The sequence below is a fragment of the Hyla sarda genome, chromosome 8 (assembly GCF_029499605.1).
Source record: "Hyla sarda isolate aHylSar1 chromosome 8, aHylSar1.hap1, whole genome shotgun sequence".
Lineage (NCBI taxonomy): Eukaryota > Metazoa > Chordata > Amphibia > Anura > Hylidae > Hyla > Hyla sarda.
In genome coordinates this window covers 195,472,106-195,488,262 of record NC_079196.1, presented here as the reverse complement: position 1 = coordinate 195,488,262, position 16,157 = coordinate 195,472,106, and the positions used below count along the sequence as shown (strand labels likewise).

At 49.7% G+C, this 16,157-nt stretch overlaps 1 protein-coding gene across 3 annotated transcripts in view; it reads left to right on the top strand.

Moving 5' to 3' along the window:
- INTS1 (integrator complex subunit 1) overlaps positions 1–16,157 on the top strand; it is a 108,214-nt gene that overhangs the window by 29,273 nt on the left and 62,784 nt on the right. For all 3 annotated transcript variants that reach the window (XM_056536856.1, XM_056536857.1, XM_056536858.1), the window contains exons 17-22: positions 5,583–5,679; positions 6,256–6,347; positions 6,462–6,522; positions 13,761–13,958; positions 14,133–14,262; positions 14,830–15,009. In XM_056536856.1, coding sequence (XP_056392831.1) covers positions 5,583–5,679; positions 6,256–6,347; positions 6,462–6,522; positions 13,761–13,958; positions 14,133–14,262; positions 14,830–15,009 — 758 coding nt within the window. The remainder of the gene's footprint in view (positions 1–5,582; positions 5,680–6,255; positions 6,348–6,461; positions 6,523–13,760; positions 13,959–14,132; positions 14,263–14,829; positions 15,010–16,157) is intronic.

Genomic DNA, 16,157 nt, shown 5'->3' with positions numbered 1-16,157 from the left:
TCAGTTTTAGCTTAGTGTCTGAGGAGGTGGACATGGTCTGGAATTCTCCAGACCAGGTCTTATGTTTTATTATTTTCCTAGTTAGGGATGTGTTAGTTTTTTTTAATTCCTTTTTCTTTCCTTTTTTCAGGTGGGGATTCAGGAACTGCGACTCACTGTCTCCCCATTGCGATTGAGGGAGCACAGACATTGCGTATATGTGCTGTCAACTCCCTCTCGCCAACATTCAGCGCCTGGGGTTGTACCTCATGGGTCTGGATCCCCCTATTCCCTGCTCGCCTCGCTCGCACATGGTAGCCTGGCGTGATACAGGTGACAGAAAGCTGCTGAAGACCTCATAGAAGACTTCATTAGGTAAGTTCTTCTGACTGAGGTGAGTATATTCCCTTTCTCCCTTAGGTAACAGCCTTGCAACCTCTGGAGACCCTCACTTTTTGCCCACTTTTTCTCAGGGGCTGGCCTGGACAGGTCTTTTTTTCTATATTTATTGCTGGGGTGAGCAGGAGCATTTTTGGATTTCACTTTCTGAACGATATGTGTGTGTGGTGTGTGTGTTTCTTTAAGCGGCTGACAGCCGCAGAGTTTTTTTACTATGCGGGCGCATGAAGCGCCGGCTTACTTTCGCTTTTGGCAGCAGTCTGCTGCCAGCGGCGTCTCGCTCGCTCGCTCGCTTCCCCGCGAGCGCATATGTGAATGACATGTTCGCTCGGGGAGAGGAGCGGGCGTGGGCGCCATTACTGACCTTCTTGTCAGAAGCTGAGGGCACTATAGCTCCGCCCCCTCTGTTGGGGCTTCTAAGAGCCGCGAATTAGACTCCAATCAGCGCTGTGCCCGCGTTGAGAGGCAGGGGACAATCAGCAGTGCCCCTGCTCCTGGCCTGCCCCTCTTTTGCTATTGGCTGGCATTTCTCCCTTCTCTATCTACACTAGAACGGAGTTCGCCTCACAGTAGCTGCCCTGGGGTCACAGACTTGGGCTGCACAGACAACTGGAGCGTTAGTTCATCATTTTGTCTGTAAAAGCTGTAATTCCAAAATGCCTGGTTCTGCTGAACCACTTGTTCTGCCTGCTCCACTTCTCCCCCAGACCCCCCTGCTATTCTACCCTGGTTGTCTACAGACCCAGTGGGTTCGGCCGCCCCTCCAGCCTGGGTTCTCTCCTTCCCCCAGTCTATATCCGACTTGGCTCAGGTCTCCCGTTATGTGGTGACTGCATTGGAGAGGCCCTCCCGGCCCTCCGGAGGGTCCCGCTCTCGCAGCGTCATGGTTCTGTTATTCATCTGACTCATCCTCCGAGTCTTCTGGCAGGCACAGGTGCTCCCCTCACAAGCATCGCTTCGTTACTCCTCCCTATAGCAAGCGTCGGTCCCCTAGAGGACGCTCCCATGGTCGCCGCTCTGGCTCTCCAGACCCGCGTACCTGGTGAGTCTCCCTCTCTTCCAGGGCCGCCTCACACGTTCCCATTCACCTGGAGAACTTGTGGATGAAGTTTCCGATTCGGCCTCTGATTCAGAGGACCACACGGATATGTCGGACATGGTGCACTCATTAGTCTCGGCCACAAGAGACACCTTCCATCAAGAGGACCCAGGAACTTCGGACGTGGCTCTAGAAGTTTTCTTTAATCGTGCCCAACCTCCAGGGCTGCCTCACCTCGTTCCCATTCTCCCGGAGAACTTGTGGATGAGGTTTCTGATTCGGCCTCCGACTCAGAGGACCACACGGATATGCCTGATGTGGTGTACTCATTGGTTTTGGCCATAAGAGACACCGTCCATCTAAAGGACCCAGGAACTTCGGACTTGGCTCCAGAAGTCTCCTTTTTTTCATGCCCGACCGGCACCCAAGACCTTCAGCTCTCACGCTGAATTTTATGCCTGCTGGTATCCGCCTGGAGGCACCCTGACAAGAAGTTTCAGGAAACATAGAAGGTTCAAGCGCAATATCCCTTCGCCAAGGACCTCATTGCTCGGTGGACCTCCTCTCCAACTGTGGATCTGCCGGTCTCCCGCCTCTCTAAGGTGCCTACCTGGCCTTTGGCCTTCAAGGATCCAGCCGACATGAAGGTGGAGACTTTGGCAAAACTTTGCCTTTGAGACAGCAGGATCTTCCTGCTTTTGCTTCAGCCTGGGGGTCAAGGGCCCTTTCAGTATGGTCTCCCATCTCCGCCAGGGTAGTCTTCAAGATCCCTCTGGAGGATTTATTTAATCTAGCTCCCTATGCTTCGCAGCTGCAGATTTTCTGTGTTCTGCTTCCATGCGCAGCCACTGTGCTGCCTTTGCCACAAGCTACCTGGTAGCCACCATCCCTCCATGTGGCTTAAAGCCTGGAATGTGGACGCCGCTTTCAGGAAGGGAGGCATCGGGCGGAAAAAAGAGTTCTTTATTACCTCTGGATAATGCTCACAGAACCGCTTTCCGTCGTAAGTCCTCCTTCGGATTCTGCGGACCTTTGGTGCCACCAAAGGGTACCAACAAAGGGTGCCTTCACAGGAAGAGGGCTCCCTCCTTCCGGACCTGTCTCTCCTGGAGGTCAGCTATCCGTTCAGGCCATTTTGCGGCACCATTAGGCACCCGTAGGCCTTCCTCGATCTCATGGGTCGCCACCACCCGCCGACCTTTCTCGGGTGGTTGGTCGCCTCTTACTCTTCCGGGATGCCTGGACCATGCACATTCATTGTCCTGGTTCCTTCAAGGTTTATTCCAACCTCTTTGTGGTCCCCAAGAAAAGTGTTTCTGTTCGCACAATCTTGGTTCTCGAGTATCTCAGCCAGCATCTGCTGCTTCCCATCCCGAATGGAGTCTCTCCGTTTGCTGCTGCGTCCCTGGTTCATGGGGAATTTCCGTTCCTCGGTGGACATCAAGGATGCCTGCCTCCACATCTCATTGTTCCGGTCATCAGCGGTACCTCCGCTTTGCAGTTCCGGACGGTCATTTTCTATTGTGGCTCTCCATTTCGGCTGATCACTTCTCCGCAGACCTTTAACAAAGTCCTGGCGCCTGTGATAGTCCCTTTTACGGACAACAGTTGCTTCCGTGATTCCTTACTTGGACGACCTCCTGATCGGAGCTCCAGCCAGGGCCCAGATCCTGGAGAGTCTTAGTCTCAACCTCCAGACCTTGTGTCTCTTCGGTTGGATGGTCAATCGGGACAAGTCCAACCGCTTTCCTGGGGCTCCAGTTCGACGCGGCCTCTGCCCGCTTTCAACTCCGCCGACCAATCGGCTGACTCTATCAAGAGTCCGATGACTTCGGCACCCTGCTTCAGTTTTCATTCGCTTTTACATGGATGTCCTGGGTCGGTTAGCGGCGGCCGTGGAGGCCGTGCCATTTGCCCAGTTTCATCACCAACCCCTTCAATTGGTGATTCTCTTCCGGTGGGACAGGTCTCCATTGTCACTCGACAGTCTTGACGGTTCCTTCTATGGTGGCTTTGTTTCCCCCCTGCTTTTTCGGGGGAGCTCCTTCCTGCTCCTCCCTGCCAGTTTGTCGGGCTGTGGAGGTGTTTTTCAAGGACCGGCCGGTCTGGGGCCTTGGTCCCTCGAGAAGCCCTTTTCCCCTTCAACATGTTGGGGCCTAGGGCAATCCTTTCTTTGCTTGCTTCTTGGGAAATTCCCTTCTGGGCGGAACTCAGGTTTCCGGCCATCTCAGCACTTTTCATTCTGGGCGTTTCTGGGATGTGGTCTTTCTCAGCCAGTCCTCAGCCGTCCAAGGTGAGTGGTCCCTACATCCGGAGGTGTTTGCAGTGATCTGCAACCTCTGGGGCGCTCCAGGCGTGGACCTCTGCACGTCCCGCCACAACCAAGCGTTCCTCTTTCTTGGTCGGGCTTTGCCCTACCTTATCTGTTTCCTCCCCTTCCTCTCTTTTCGGGGTCCTGAAGAAACTCACAGCAGAGGGCGTTCCCGCCATTCTCGTGGCCTAGACTGGTCCCAGCGGGTGTGGTACGTCGTCGTGGTCAGGCTCCTGAACTACTTACCTCTGCACCTTCCCTATCGTCCAGACCTCCTAGATCAGGTCTCCTGTGCCACCCCTATTTAGCGTCTCTGCTTTTGACGGCGTGGCGGTTAAGACATCGGTTCTGAGGACCCGCGGTTTCTCTTCCCAAGTGGTTCGCACCATGCTGAGGGCTCACAAGCCTTCCTCTGCAAAGATTTACCACCATACCTGGCGGTCTTATTTCTGTTGGTGTGAAACTCAGCCTTTTTCTCCGGTCGTGGTTGGCTTTCAGCTCCCTTAGGGGTCAAAGGTTCGTCCCTTTTCCATTCTTTTTCAACGTTCTTTGGCGTTCAATTATCATGTCCGAACCTAGTTCAGGGAGTGGCACAGTCCCCTTCTTTCCCTTGGGACTTACACTTGGTCTTAGATGCACTGCAAGGCGCCCCTTTTGACCCTCTCGGGGACATTTCTCTTCGCCTCCTTCCCCGGAAGGTGGCGTTGCTTATTGCTCTTACCTCTGTTAGGAGGGTGTGAGAGCTGGTAGCTCTCTCCTGCCGTTCTCCCTTCCTGGTGGTATACCAGGACAAGTTGTTTTCCGTCCAGGTCTGTCCTTCTTACCTGAGATGGTTTTTGACTTTTTCATCTCAATGAGAACAATGTCCTACCGTCCTCTTGTCCGGCCCCTTCTCATCCCTGGAAGCATTTGTTCCACAACCTGGTTGTGGTGAGGGCTGTTCGGATTTATCTCTGTCACTCTTTCCTTTCGGCAGTGTGACCCCTCCCCCTTTTTTTGTTTTTCCGGAAGGTCGTTGTATAGGACAACCTGCTTCTATGACCACCATTTTTCGGTGGATCCGGTCTGCTATTTTGGGAGCTTACCGCTCAAGTAGAAGATCCCACCCACAGGTTTGGCTCATTCCACCCGTTTTTTGGGGCATCCTGGGCCCTCCGCTACGTGGCTTCGGCCTTGCAGTTCTGTAAGGCGTCCGCATGGTCGTCTTTGTCCACTTTCTCAAGGTGCTATCAGATTCATACCTTCGCATCAGTTGATGCTACTCTGGGCTGTAAGATGTTGCAGATGGCGGTGGTCCAACTGTCCACCTGTCTGATTCCTTACCCACCCAAGGGACGGCTTTGGTAAGTCCCGTGGTCTGTGTCCCCCAATGGAGCCGATAGAGAAAAGGAGATTTTTTTTATGCTTACCGTAAAATCTCTTTCTCGAAGGATCCATTGGGGGACACAGCTCCCACCCTTTTTCTGGTGTTCCTATTTCAGTTATCTGTCCGAAGGTTGTTCAGTTGCCTTTTCTTCTGATTGCACTGACAGTTTGTGGTTTTCTCTTGACCTGTCGGTCTTCTCCTATTGCTCTGGGACTAAAACTGATTACCTCAGGTGCCTGTGGGCGGGTATACACTGCTGGGAGGAGCCGACTTCTCTTGTTGCCATAGTGTTGAGCCTCCTAGTGACAGCAGCACACACACCCATGGTCTGTGTCCCCCAATGGATCCTTCGAGAAAGAGATTTTACGGTAAGCATAAAAAATCTCCTTTTTTCTTGTTCTTCAGGTTTTAGCAAATATTAGCCAAATATATTAAATCTGTAAAAAAAATAAAAATATTAACATCTATGTATTTTTCGTTCTTTGTAGACTTGGAAGTCCTAAAAATAGAAAGAATTCAGCTTCTCGACGCCGTATTAAACCTATGTACCTACCACCATCCTGAAAACATTCAGCTTCCTCCAGGGTATAGTCTTCTAACTTCCTTACCTACATTTTACATTCTTAGACAGTGTTAACTTAGGCATAACAGTCTTAGAATGATATATTTATCAGAGTCACTCAGGCTGTTTGATAAATCAGTGTCATTCTTAGACTATGTAGTCTAAATTTAGACCAACTAAATCGCAAGAAGTAGCCGGATTAAAGCGTGCGGCAGCCTTTGCTTCACTCCCCAGCTGTCAATACAATTTTACTCTTTCACTACATTAGTCTATGGCAGTGTTTCCCAACCAGAGTGCCTCCAGCTGTTGCAAAACTACAAGTTTCAGCACACCCAGACAGCCTTTGGCTGTCTGGACATGCTGGAAATTGTAGTTTTGCAACAGCTGGAGGCACCCTGGTTGGGAAACACTGGTCTATGGAGTGAAAGAGTTTGATCTGACAGGCCAGCTGGGGAGCGAAGAGCGATGTTGTGCACCTCACCGAATATTACTTCAGATCGCAGAAAGTCTCAGGACTTTTAGTCGGTGTCCTATAAATACAGCACTAGTGATAACTATTGAGTAGTAACTTGTCTTTTGATTTCTTCTGCTATTTCTAGATATCAGCCCCCTAATTTAGCCATTTCAACACTATACTGGAAGGCCTGGCCACTTTTACTTGTCGTAGCTGCCTTTAACCCTGAGAATATTGGTAAGCGAAAAAATATAAATAAAGCATACTACTGATATACGTACAGTAGTTGTATGTTGCTTTTTATATGAAGAAGTCTATTATTTGGCCATTCAAGATTTTTTTTTTCTTTAGGCCTGGCTGCTTGGGATGAATATCCAACATTAAAGATGCTTATGGAGATGGTTATGACAAAGTAAGTAAATAATAACAGACATATAATACATATATAATATATACATATATAATATAACATTGGTCATGTTGTTCTTTGAGATAGTTATAACGTCCGTGTGTTTTGGTTGCTCTGAGTCCTAGACAAATAATTTGCTATTTATTCAGGTGAATAAAGGAACCACGGCGCTCTGGCAAGTGTTGTAGCCTGTTCTCACAGCGCCATACATTTTGTTTCGGTACTGCAGCTCAATTGCATTCCAGTTAATGGGATTGGACTGTAACAAACATGTTTGGTAAACAACAGATAGGCTTTGGAGTGTTGTGGCCCCAAACAGTCAGCTGATCGGGGTAGCTGGCAGAAGTTGGACCCCTATCAATCTGATATTGGTGACCTAACCTATTAATAGTAAAGTCCCAAAAAAAACTCCTTTAGGGTCTATTCACATGTACAGTATTCTGCGCAGATTTGACGCTCGAGATTTCAAGCTGTGTTTAGTCAATCAGTTTACATTGAAATCTGCAGCCAGAAATTCTGCACATCAAATCTGCGCAGAATACTGTACGTGTGAATAAACCCTTAAGAGTATTTCTTGCCACAATGTCACATGCATATTGTTAACTTAATATTAGGAGTCTTTTATTTCTCTATCGGCTCCATTGGGGGACACAGACCTTGGGTATATGCTGCTGTCTCTAGGAGGCTTGACACTATGGTAACCAAAAAGTCGGCTCCTCCCAGCAGGATATACCTGCCTCCAGGCCACTGAGCTAATCAGTTTTAGCTTAGTGTCTTAAGGAGGTAGACACTGGTCTGGAGTTCGCCACACCAGGTCTCATATTTTTAATTTTTATAGGTTTAGGAGACGTGTTAGTGCTTTATTCCTTTTTCTTTCTGTTTTTAGGTGGGAGTCAGGAACTGCGGTTCACTGTTTCCCCATTGCGATTGAGGGGGCAGGCATCTAGGATGTACTGTTAACCCCCTCTCGCCAACAGTCAGCACTTGTGGTTGTACCTCATGGGTCCCCCTACCTCCCTGCTCGCCTCGCTATTACAGAAAGCCTGGCATGATGCAGGTGACCAGCTGGCTGAAGACTTCACTAGAAGACTTCTTTAGGTAAGTTCTTCAGCACAGGTGAGTATTTTTTCTCTCCTAAGGTCTTGCAACAGCTGGAGACCCCTGTTTTGGACCACTTTTATTCCTGAAGCTGGGGCTGGCCATGCAATAGTTTAATTCTTCCCTGCAGGGGGACTGTTTTTTATTATATGGGGGAGCAGTGTGTTCACAGTAAGGGGCACTTAGCCTGGCAAGTCTGTGTGGAACTTTGTGTGTACGCGCCGGCGGCTTCTTCACTGCGGGTGTGCACGCCTGTCTCACTTTCATTTTCGGCAGCCACGGCTGCCGACGGCACTTTGCCATTATTAGGTTAATCTGTATTTCTTTGGTGGACGTTAGCTCCGCCCACCAAGCCGCAGAAGTGCTTCAGGAGCGCGAACTGAGCCACCAATCAGCGCTGTGCATGCGTTTGGGACTATGCAAGGGCCAATCACAGCATCCTTGCACCTGACCCGACCCCTTCCTCCTATTGGCCGGCGTCTCTTTCTCTCTCCTGACAGCCCCGATTCGGAGTTCTCCTCACAGCAGCTTCTTGGGACACAGACTTGGGTGAGACTGTTCATTTTTTACTATGTCCGTGCCCAGAACTGTCCCTCCCTCAAAACAGATATCTGGAATATTAGTTACTCATTATGCTTGTAAAAACTGCTCTGCAAAAATGCCAGGTTCTGCTGAACCCACCTGTTCTGCCTGCTCCACTGCTCCCCCAGACCCCCCTGCTATTTCTAAGCCAGATGCTCTTTCAGACCTGGTGGGTTCGACCGCCCCTCCAGCCTGGGTTTCCTCCCTCTCTGTCTATATCCGACTTGGCACAGGTCTCACGTTCTGTGGTGACTGCCTTGGAGAGGTCTACCCTTCACCGGCTCTCTAGAAGGACCCGTTCCCCTTCTCCCTATGCTTCACACAAGCGTACTAGGGGTGTCTCCTCTGACTCATCCCTTGAGTCTTCTGGTAGACACGGGCGTTCTACTCGAAGGTCTCGCCCGGCCGCTTCTTCAGGCCACACGCGTCACTCTTCCAGAGGACGTTCCCGTGGTCACCACTCTGGCTCCCCTGAGCCACGTACCCGGTCGGAGTCTCCCTCTTCTAGGGCTGCCTCCACTAGTTCGCACTCTCCTGGAGAACTGGCGGACGAGGTTTCCGATTCGGCATCTGACTCAGAGGACCGTTCGGACACAGTGGACATGGTGAACTCATTGGTTACGGCCATAAGAGACACCTTTAATCTAGAGGACCCAGGAACTTTGGACGTAGCTCCAGAAGTATCCTTTCATCGTGCCCGACCGGCACCCAAATTTGATGCCATTCTAGATTCTGCCTGGAAGCACCCTGACAAGAAGTTTCAGGGACTGAAGAAAGTTCAAGCGCGATATCCTTTCCCCAAGGACCTGATCTCTAAGTTGACTTCCTCTCCGTTGGTGAATCCTCCGGTTTCCCGCCTCTCTAAAGCTACTACTCTACTGCCGGCGGATGCAGCTTCCTTCAAGGATCCAGCAGACAAGAAGGTTGAGTCTTTAGCGAAGTATGCCTTTGAAGCAGCGGGTTCCTCCCTGCTTCCTGCCTTCGCCTCCACCTGGGTGTCGAAGGCCCTTTCGGTTTGGTATTCCCAACTCCGTCAGGGCTTTCTTTCGGGATCTCCCCCGGAAGAACTGTCTGCTCTGGCCCTCCAATGTTCCTAAGCTGGAGACTTCCTGTGTTCTGCTTCCTTGCAATCAGCTCGCTGTGCTGCCTTTGCCACCGGTAACCTAGTGGCTCTCCGTCGTTCCATATGGCTTAAAGCATGGAACGCGGATGCTGCATCCAAGAAGTCTCTCACAGAGATTCCTTTTGCCGGTTCCCGACTTTTCGGCAAGCGCCTGGATGAGATTATCTCTGAGGCGACAGGTGGCAAGAGTTCTTTATTACCTCAAAACAAGTCTAGCACTTCTTTCCGCAGAAAGTCTTCTTCCTTTCGGTCCTTTTGGACTTCTTGCCCCCCTAAAGGGTCCAGCCAGGCGCCTTTGTGTGACAAGAAGGTTCCCTTTTTCAAGGTGCATCCCTCTTGGAAGTCGGATACCAACCGTTCCGGCCGTTTTGCGGCCAAACCGTGCAACCGCAAACCCACTTCTGCATGAAGGGACGCCCCCACCCGCAGTTTTTTCTCAGGTGGGAGGTCGCCTCTTGCTCTTTCGAGACGTTTGGACCACGCACATTAAGGACTCCTGGGTCAGGGACGTGGTATCCAACGGATAGCGGATAGAATTTGCCTCCCTTCCTAGGGATCGTTTTTTTCAATCCTGGACTCCCGATCTCCTTCGCTTGCGAAGGAATTTCGAGAGGCTCTTCAGTCCCTTCTTATCCAGGGTGTCATTGTCCCGGTTCCTTCAAGGGAACGTTTTTGGGGTTTCTATTCCAATCTTTTCGTGGTTCCCAAGAAAAGCGGTTCTGTGCGGCCAATCCTGGATCTCAAACGTCTCAACCAACATCTTCTGATCCGCCATTTCTGAATGGAATCTCTCCGTTCGGTGGGTGGCGTCTATGGATCAAGGGAAGTTTCTTTCCTCGGTGGACATCAAGGATGCCTACCTCCACGTTCCAATTTTTCCCGGCCACCAGCGGTACCTCTGCTTTGCGGTTCCGGAAGGTCATTTTCAATTTGAAGCTCTCCCCTTCGTTCGGGCCACAGCGCCACAAGTCTTTTCCAAGACCCTGGCGCCCGTGATAGCTCTGTTACGGTCAAGAGGGGTATCAGTGATACCTTACTTTTATGACCTTCTCATCAAGGCTTCCACCAGAGCCCAGACTCTGGAGAATGTGAGCCTCACTCTTCAGACCTTATGTCGCTTCGGGTGGATGGTCAACCAAGACAGGTCCTCTCCCCCACCCAGTCTCTGGTCTTCTTGGGACTTCAATTCGACTCTGCCTCTGCTCGGATTCGCCTCCCGCCAGACAAACGTCTGGCTCTCTTGTCAGGAGTCCGCTCCCTCTGGATACCATCCCCAGTCACCATCCGTACTTGCATGGAAGTCCTGGGTCGGATGGTGGCAGCCATGGAGGCCGTACCCTTTGCCCGGTTTATTACCGTCCTCTTCAACTGGCGATTCTTGCCCGGTGGGACAGGTCTCGCCTCTCTCTCGATCGCAAGATTGTTCTCCCTCTTCGGACCCGTCGGTCTCTGCTCTGGTGGCTCCGATCCCTCCTCCTTCAGGGGCGATCGTTCCTTCCCCTCCACTGGCAAGTGGTCACGACAGATGCCAGTCTGTCGGGCTGGGGGGGGGGGGGGGTGTTTTCAAGGACCAGACGGTTCAAGGCCTCTAGTCTCCCCAAGAAGCCCTTCTTTCCATAAACATTCTGGAACTGAGGCCGATATATCTTTGTCTGAAGCATTGGGAGTCCCTGCTTCAGGGCCACCCTGTCCGTGTCCAGTCGGACAACGCCACGGCTGTGGCATATAGTCAATCGGCAGGGCAGCACTCGCAGCTCAGCAGCCATGTATGAGGTGACAAAGATCCTCCTCTGGACGGAACACGAAGTTCCGGGAGTGCTCAACTGGGAAGCGTATTTCCTCAGTCGGTACTCAGCCGACCCCGGAGAGTGGTCTCTTCTTCCAGAGGTGTTCGCACAGATCTGCGACCTCTGGGGCACCCCGGACGTGGATCTCTTCACATCTCGACACAACCGGAAAATTCCGACGTTTGTGTCGAAGTCCAGGGACCCCCTGGCTCTAGCCGTGGATGCCCTAGTAATTCCGTGGTCGGGCTTCGTCCTGCCCTATCTGTTCCCTCCCCTCCTTCCCAGGGTCCTGAGGAAGCTCAAGGAAGGAGTCCCCGCCATTCTGGTGGCTCCAGACTGGCCCTGAAGGGCATGGTACGCCGACAGGGTCCCCTTTTCCACCCCAATATACAGTCGCTGCATTTAACGGCGTGGCGGTTGAGACCGCGGTTCTAAGGCCCGCAGTTTCTCTTCCCAGGTAATTCGCACCATGCTCAGGGCTCGCAAGCCCTCCTCTGGGAAAATTTATCACCGTACCTGGCGGTCTTACTTTCGTTGGTGCGAAACTCAGACCTTTTCTCCGGTTACTTTTTCCGTTCCCCGTCTCCTCTCCTTTTGGCGGGGTTGGAACAAGGGCTGGCTCTCAGCTCCCTTAAGGGTCAGGTTTCGGCCCTTTCTATTCTCTTTCAGCGTCCTCTTGCTTCCAATTCGCATGTCCGGACCTTCCTTCAGGGCGTGGCACACGCTGCCCCTCCTTATCGGTCCCCTTCTCCCCCTTGGGACTTGAACTTAGTTCTAGGCTCTCTCCAAGACGAACCTTTTGAACCTCTCAGGGAGGTTCCCATTCGCCTCCTATCCTGGAAGGTGGCTTTTCTTATAGCCATTACTTCCATTAGGAGAGTATCTGAACTGGCAGCTCTCTCCTGCCGTTCTCCTTTTCTGATAATTCATCAGGACAAGGTTGTTTTCCGGCCAGATCAGTCTTTCTTACCGAAGGTCGTTTCGGCTTTTCATCTCAACGAGGACATCGTCCTTCCGTCCTTTTGTCCCGCTCCTTCTCATCCCAGGGAGCGCTTACTCCACAAACTGGATGGGGTACGGGCTGATCGGACCTATCTCCCTTTCGTCAGTGCAATTCTTTTTTTCTTCCTTACGGAAGGTCGTCGAAAGGGACAGCCTGCTTCTAAGGCCACTATTTCTCGGTGGATCCAATCTGCTATTTCGGAAGCTTACCACTGCAAGGGGAAGATCCCACCCTTTAGGGTTTTGGCTCATTCCACCTGTTCTGTGGGGGCATCCTGGGCTCTTCGAAACAAGGCCTCGGCCTCGCAGATCTGTAAAGCGGCCACCTGGTCGTCTTTGCACACTTTCTCGAGGTTCTACCAGGTTCATACTTTCGCATCGGCTGATGCTAGTCTGGGCCGTAAAGTGTTGCAGGCGGCGGTGGTACAGCCGACTGCCTGACCTTTTTTCTCTGCCCACCCAAGGGACGGCTTTGGTACGTCCCAAGGTCTGTGTCCCCCAATGGAGTCGATAGAGAAAAGGAGATTTTTTTATACTTATCGTAAAATCTCTTTCTCGAAGGACCCATTGGGTGACACAGCTCCCGTCCTTTTCTGGTGTTCCTTTTCGGTTATCTGTCCGAGGGAGTGTTCAGTTATTTTTTCTTCTGGTTCTCGGACAGTTCATTGTTTTTTTCCTTTGACCTGTCGGTCTCCTCCTATTGCTCTGGGACTAAAACTGATTAGCTCAGTGGCCGGGAGGCGGGTATATCCTGCTGGGCGGAGCTGATTTTTTGGTTACCATAGTGTCAAGCCTCCTAGAGACAGCAGCACATACCCAAGGTCTGTGTCCCCCAATGGATCCTTTGAGAAAGAGATTTTACGGTAAGTATAAAAAAAAATCTCCTTTTTTCTGGGTTAGCTTGCATATTGAAAGTTTCCGATCCTTACATGGCAACATGCACAATGTAATGATTGTAGTATGTAAATATATTCCTTGTACTTATGTGGGGGAATTTATCATTATCTGCAAATAAATGAGACGCACTCATGATTCAAAGCAATCTATTTAGAGATGAGATTGGAGCTTAGAGATGTGAAATAAATGGATTGCTTTGAATCTCATTTCTACAAGTATATAGACTCAAGCTGAATTCTGCAGGCTGAGCACCATGTAAGCATATTTTGGCTACAGGTGAACAATGGTGTATGCTGCTGTACACACGTAGCGTTTTTTTCCATGCGATAGTAGTGCTGACTAGCTTTTTCTCTTGGAACATCTGTGCAAATAAAGGCCTTTTTACCCCTGTTTTCCTGGGCATTCATCATGTGTGCTGCCCTCACGTTAACCAAATATGTGCGTGTTCTTGATGAATAGGAAAGTGGTTTAGATGTAGATAAGTTTTTAAGTGTGGTCTGGGCTGGTGTGAGATTGCACAACAATTTTAGTGGTTGATAAATCTTCGACCACTCTGAAAAGCTAACCATGCCAAACTACATTCAAGTTGTTTTTTTTGAAAGAGTCTAAATGCATTGCACAAATTTTTACAACTTTCACCCATTGTTCAAAAATTTTAATAATCAACCATTAAAAACACAGTCAACCCTTTTGTCTTCAGTTTTCATTGTCTCTTCCTTATATTCATTTATTTATCTTTTGTCCTTTTTAAGCAATTACTCTTTCCCACCGTGCACTGTAACCGATGAAGAGACGAGGACGGAGATCATCAACAGAGAACTGCAAATTTCCCAAAGGGAGAAGCAAGAGATTCTAGCATTTGAGAGTCACTTGGCTGCGGCCTCCACCAAGCAAACTATAAATGAGAGTAATAGTCTGCTCCTTTCTCAGTTAACCAGCTTGGATCCACAGTATGTTGACTTCTGTGAATTTGTTTTATCTGAGTAAAATCTTGCTAGTTTCTCCTATACTTGCCTTGGTTTTTATTCATGTACAGTTGACTTAATTGAAAAAGCCTTTTATTCAGCGGTTTGAAAGTTTATACCATGACTACATTGACTAATATTTTCCATCTTTGTTTTCAGGGGACCTCCACGTCGTCCACCTCCTAACGCCATAGAGCAGGTCAAATCGTTGAACCAGTCATTACGTCTCGGCCATCTCCTTTGCCGTAGCCGCAATCCTGACTTTCTCCTGAATATCATACAAAGACAGGTTTGTTGATAATTGAATAAAAAATTTGTTTTTTATTGTCATATAGTCTGGAATTTGTGCAAGTCTTGCAAGCATCTGTACATAGAAGTAAGTGTCAGATGGCTGTCGTCTAAATTATCATTCCGCATACTTAAGTGGTCATGCTATTTCTGTGGATAGTGGAGATAAATGGCTGCTGACACCTCTGGCACCTTTTATCTAGGCAAAACAAGCAACAAAACTAAAAAAATCAACCTGTCCTTTGTGTTTTCCCTGGTTTGGTGGTGGTGGTGGGGGGACTTTGGCTGTCCGGGCATGCTGGGAGTTGGAGTTTGGCCACAGCTGGAAGCACACTGGTTTGGAAACACTGCTTTTAGGCCAATGTTCCCTAACATGTTGCTTTACAGCTCTTGCAAAACTACAAACGCTGTCAGGGGATGATGAGAGTTGTACCTTTTCAACATCTGGAGAACCAGAGATTGCGTAACACATTCGATTGTCTGTGGATCCATTGTTGGAACACATCCTGCACCAGAACAATACATTACCAGGTTGTGCCTAACTATCATAAACGTTTTCTGATTTCAGGCATCATCACAGTCTATGCCTTGGTTGGCAGATTTGGTGCAGTCTAGTGAAGGGTCCCTGGATGTCCTACCTGTTCAGTGCCTCTGTGAATTCCTCCTACACGATGCTGCTGATGAGTCTGGATCAGGGGAAGATGATGAGGAGAATGAGAGCAAGGAACAGAGAGCCAAGAAACACCAGGTTGGTTGTGACACTTCACATGCAGTAGTTTTTCCCAGATTTTTTTTTTGTGTTCTCTGTATATGTAATAACTGGCATAAATATTTTAGGGCAGACTGGAAAAACATTGTTTTGCTAGAAGAATTCTAACTGCGGTCATCCATCCTTTCTTTTTTATGGGTATTTTCCAGAACCGGAAAAAGGAGATTTTTTTTTTTTGTACTCACCGTAAAATCTCTCTCTCTCGTAGCCTTCATTGGGGGACACAGAGAATATGGGTATATGCTCTTGCCACTAGGAGGCGCTGACACTAGGAAAAAAAAGTCGGCTCCTCCCTGGCAGGATATACCCGCCCACTGGAAGTGAGGTAATCAGTTTTGTCACAAAGTAGTAGGAGAAACCAACCAAAAGACAAGTCCAAAGGACCCTAGAAAGGAATCCTGTAGAAAAACACAAGAACGGGAAAAGGCTATCCAGACAAGAATGAAGACATGGGTGGGTGCTGTGTCCCCCAATGAAGGCTACGAGAAAGAGATTTTACGGTGAGTACAAAAAAAAAATCTCCTTTTCTCGGTTGCTCTTCATTGGGGTACATGGAGACTATGGGATGTACCAAAGCAGTCCCTGGGTGGGAAGAACAACACCAGAGGAAGGGAGTCAGTACTGAGACTGAACCCCAGACGGCCATAAGACTCATGGACGAGACCCTGGGCTAAAAAGGCAAACCAAGGCCTTGGAGATGGACTAGGATGCCAAGGAAGGGACCGACCTTAGAAGAGGCTCTAAACCAGCAGGCTGAACCAACCTGGAAGGAGGTAGGAAACCAACTCCAAGAAGCACAGAACCAGACAGAGGGAGAGCCCGGTTGGGAACAAAAAAAGAAAAGGGAACAACAAGAGAACCCCGTACAGAGGACTAACCGAAATCAGAGAACCTGGCGAGAAAATGCCAGGGAGAGCCGACGGCGAGTCAGTCAAGATGAAGACCAGAAACTTCTGGAAAAGAGAGACCGGAAACTTGGAACGGCGACATGGAACTGGAGACAGCAGGTGCCCCACCTGTAGGGGGAGCAAACCCAACAACCGCAAAACGCTCCGGAAGACATACTGCTATGTCGGGAAAAGAAGAAGAGCTGTACAGAAAGACAGCCCCACAAAGGGAATGTGGAG